The sequence below is a fragment of the Triticum aestivum genome, chromosome 6A (genome assembly GCF_018294505.1).
Source record: "Triticum aestivum cultivar Chinese Spring chromosome 6A, IWGSC CS RefSeq v2.1, whole genome shotgun sequence".
In the NCBI taxonomy this organism is placed as follows: domain Eukaryota; kingdom Viridiplantae; phylum Streptophyta; class Magnoliopsida; order Poales; family Poaceae; genus Triticum; species Triticum aestivum.
Window position 1 is genome coordinate 28,156,130 of NC_057809.1, and position 2,639 is coordinate 28,158,768.

The 2,639-nt window shown below is 38.5% G+C and overlaps 1 protein-coding gene across 1 annotated transcript; it reads left to right on the forward strand.

The window, feature by feature from the left end:
- Window positions 1-811: 811 nt before the first annotated feature.
- LOC100049022 (alpha/beta-gliadin-like) lies at window positions 812-1,852 on the forward strand. The gene is given in 1 exon segment (NM_001405088.1): window positions 812-1,852. A coding segment is annotated over 1 exon segment (864 nt). The 5' UTR covers window positions 812-859; the 3' UTR covers window positions 1,724-1,852.
- Window positions 1,853-2,639: the final 787 nt, after the last annotated feature.

Here is a 2,639-nt window from a genome sequence, read left to right on the forward strand (position 1 = left end):
CGTCATGAAATGTATTTCCATACTATATAGTTTTGGTATTGTAGAGGCACTCTTCCATATAATGAAGTTTATAATATATGTGCTTATATTGTATTACAATTGTTTGAATAGCTTAGCATATGTTCAGATGTATGATATCTGTAATTTAAGCGCTTGAATTTTACATATAAATATTTATTAATAAATATGTACCCCTATAATAGCTAGGCCGTGCCGTTGCACGGGTAGATGACTAGTGATTACAATCTTGTTTGTGTGCAAGTCAAGCTTATATAGTTTACACGTAACAACTTGTAGAACATTACAAAATTTATGCTTGCTAATAACTTCTAGAACACTAGAACACTTGACATGTAAAAGGAATTTGACGAGTCATGGCCTACTAAAGCAAGTTACATTACTAGTCTTATCTATCTTAACAGACCACACAAGATTACAAACTAAGTACCGTGACAGCCATGCTTATCTAGTTTATGCGTAACAATTTGCAGAAAATTAGAAACTTGGTTTCAGAAAAATACGCAATCTAGATTAGTGTTTGAGCTGTAAAGTGAATAAGATGAGTCATGCATGTTATCACACCTTTTTGGTGGTGGAATGATAGTGCAACAACAAGGAACTTTAATGACCAGTCCAAGAATACACTTGTAAGTAGTGCCACCAAACAGAACATACCAAATGATGATTTTTAGAAGCATCCAAGCACTTTCCACACAAACAAATGCCAATTGTGAAAGAGATCATTCCATGGCAGCTATAAATAGCCCCATAGCATGAGGTTCATCCTTCCTCATCCATCATTTTCATTAGTAGAGCGCATCATTTAAGCCAAGCAAGCTGTGGTCAATACAAATCCACCATGAAGACCTTTCTCATCCTTGCCCTCCCTGCTATCGTGGCGACCACCGCCACAACTGCAGTTAGAGTTCCAGTGCCACAATTGCAGCCACAAAATCCATCTCAGCAACAGCCACAAGAGCAAGTTCCATTGGTACAACAACAACAATTTCTAGGGCAGCAACAACCATTTCCACCACAACAACCATATCCACAGCCGCAACCATTTCCATCACAACAACCATATCTGCAGCTGCAACCATTTCCGCAGCCGCAACTACCATATTCGCAGCCACAACCATTTCGACCACAACAACCATATCCACAACCGCAACCACAGTATTCGCAACCACAACAACCAATTTCACAGCAGCAGCAGCAGCAGCAACAACAACAACAACAACAACAACAACAACAAAAGCAAATCCTTCAACAAATTTTGCAACAACAACTGATTCCATGCATGGATGTTGTATTGCAGCAACACAACATAGCGCATGGAAGATCACAAGTTTTGCAACAAAGTACTTACCAGCTGTTGCAAGAATTGTGTTGTCAGCACCTATGGCAGATCCCTGAGCAGTCGCAGTGTCAGGCCATCCAAAATGTTGTTCATGCTATTATTCTGCATCAACAACAAAAACAACAACAACAACCATCGAGCCAGGTGTCCTTCCAACAGCCTCTGCAACAATATCCATTAGGCCAGGGCTCCTTCCGGCCATCTCAGCAAAACCCACAGGACCAGGGCTCTGTCCAGCCTCAACAACTGCCCCAGTTCGAGGAAATAAGGAACCTAGCGCTACAGATGCTACCTGCAATGTGCAATGTCTACATCCCTCCATATTGCACAATCGCGCCATTTGGCATCTTCGGTACTAACTGAGAAGAAAATAACTCTAGTACTAGATATATGAAACACCGTTTTCTCAGTCCATGGTTTGGTCATTGTAGCGTCGAAAAAATAATGTGACATGCACTATCATATAAGAATCCGAACTATACTAGTTCAAACTTGGGAATAAAAGACAAACACATGTCTTGTCTACATATTTATGTTGCATCTATTTATATATTAAAAGTAATATAAGGTGAACCAGGAGCAAGGTAAATATGCTAGAAAATTGCACGTTAATTAGAAATTACTTGCCCTCGATCTGGTAAATCTTAACAAATAGAATTATCTTGACCGTTAGATTTATATAACATATATAATGCTCTGGGCCTCCAACGACTGTACGTGACACATCTGAACGAACATATGGTAAAGAAAATATATTTGGTAAATGGTGGGCCTGTTTAAAAAGAGAACTCACGTACATGCACCAACTAAGAAAAACACATACATGTAAACGGGAAAAGGATGAGATTTTCTCACGTACGTGCTCCCTGGCTCCACCCCGTTGAAAAAATATACATCTGGAGGCCACTTTGTTTCCTCATCAAAAAAACTTACGTTAAAAAGATTGCATGCATCCCAGGGAAAATAGTCAAGAAGAAGTCGGACTTTTCCTTACAAAAACAAGGAACGTGTTAAGTTGACTTCAAAGAAAAAAGGAACATGTTAAGTTAAAAAAAAACAAGAAACCTGTTAAGTTAGAAAAAAACAAGGAACGTGTTGTCCAAGGAAAGATATGTGTCAAATCTTACAAAAAAAAAGAATACACACACGTACGTTCATGCACTTGGAAAATAGAAAAAAAGGAACATCACGTATGTATACACTTCGGAAACTCATTACATGACCATGTCTGATATACTCCTCTAATGCTTAATATTAGTGCCTAATAATTTATATTTAA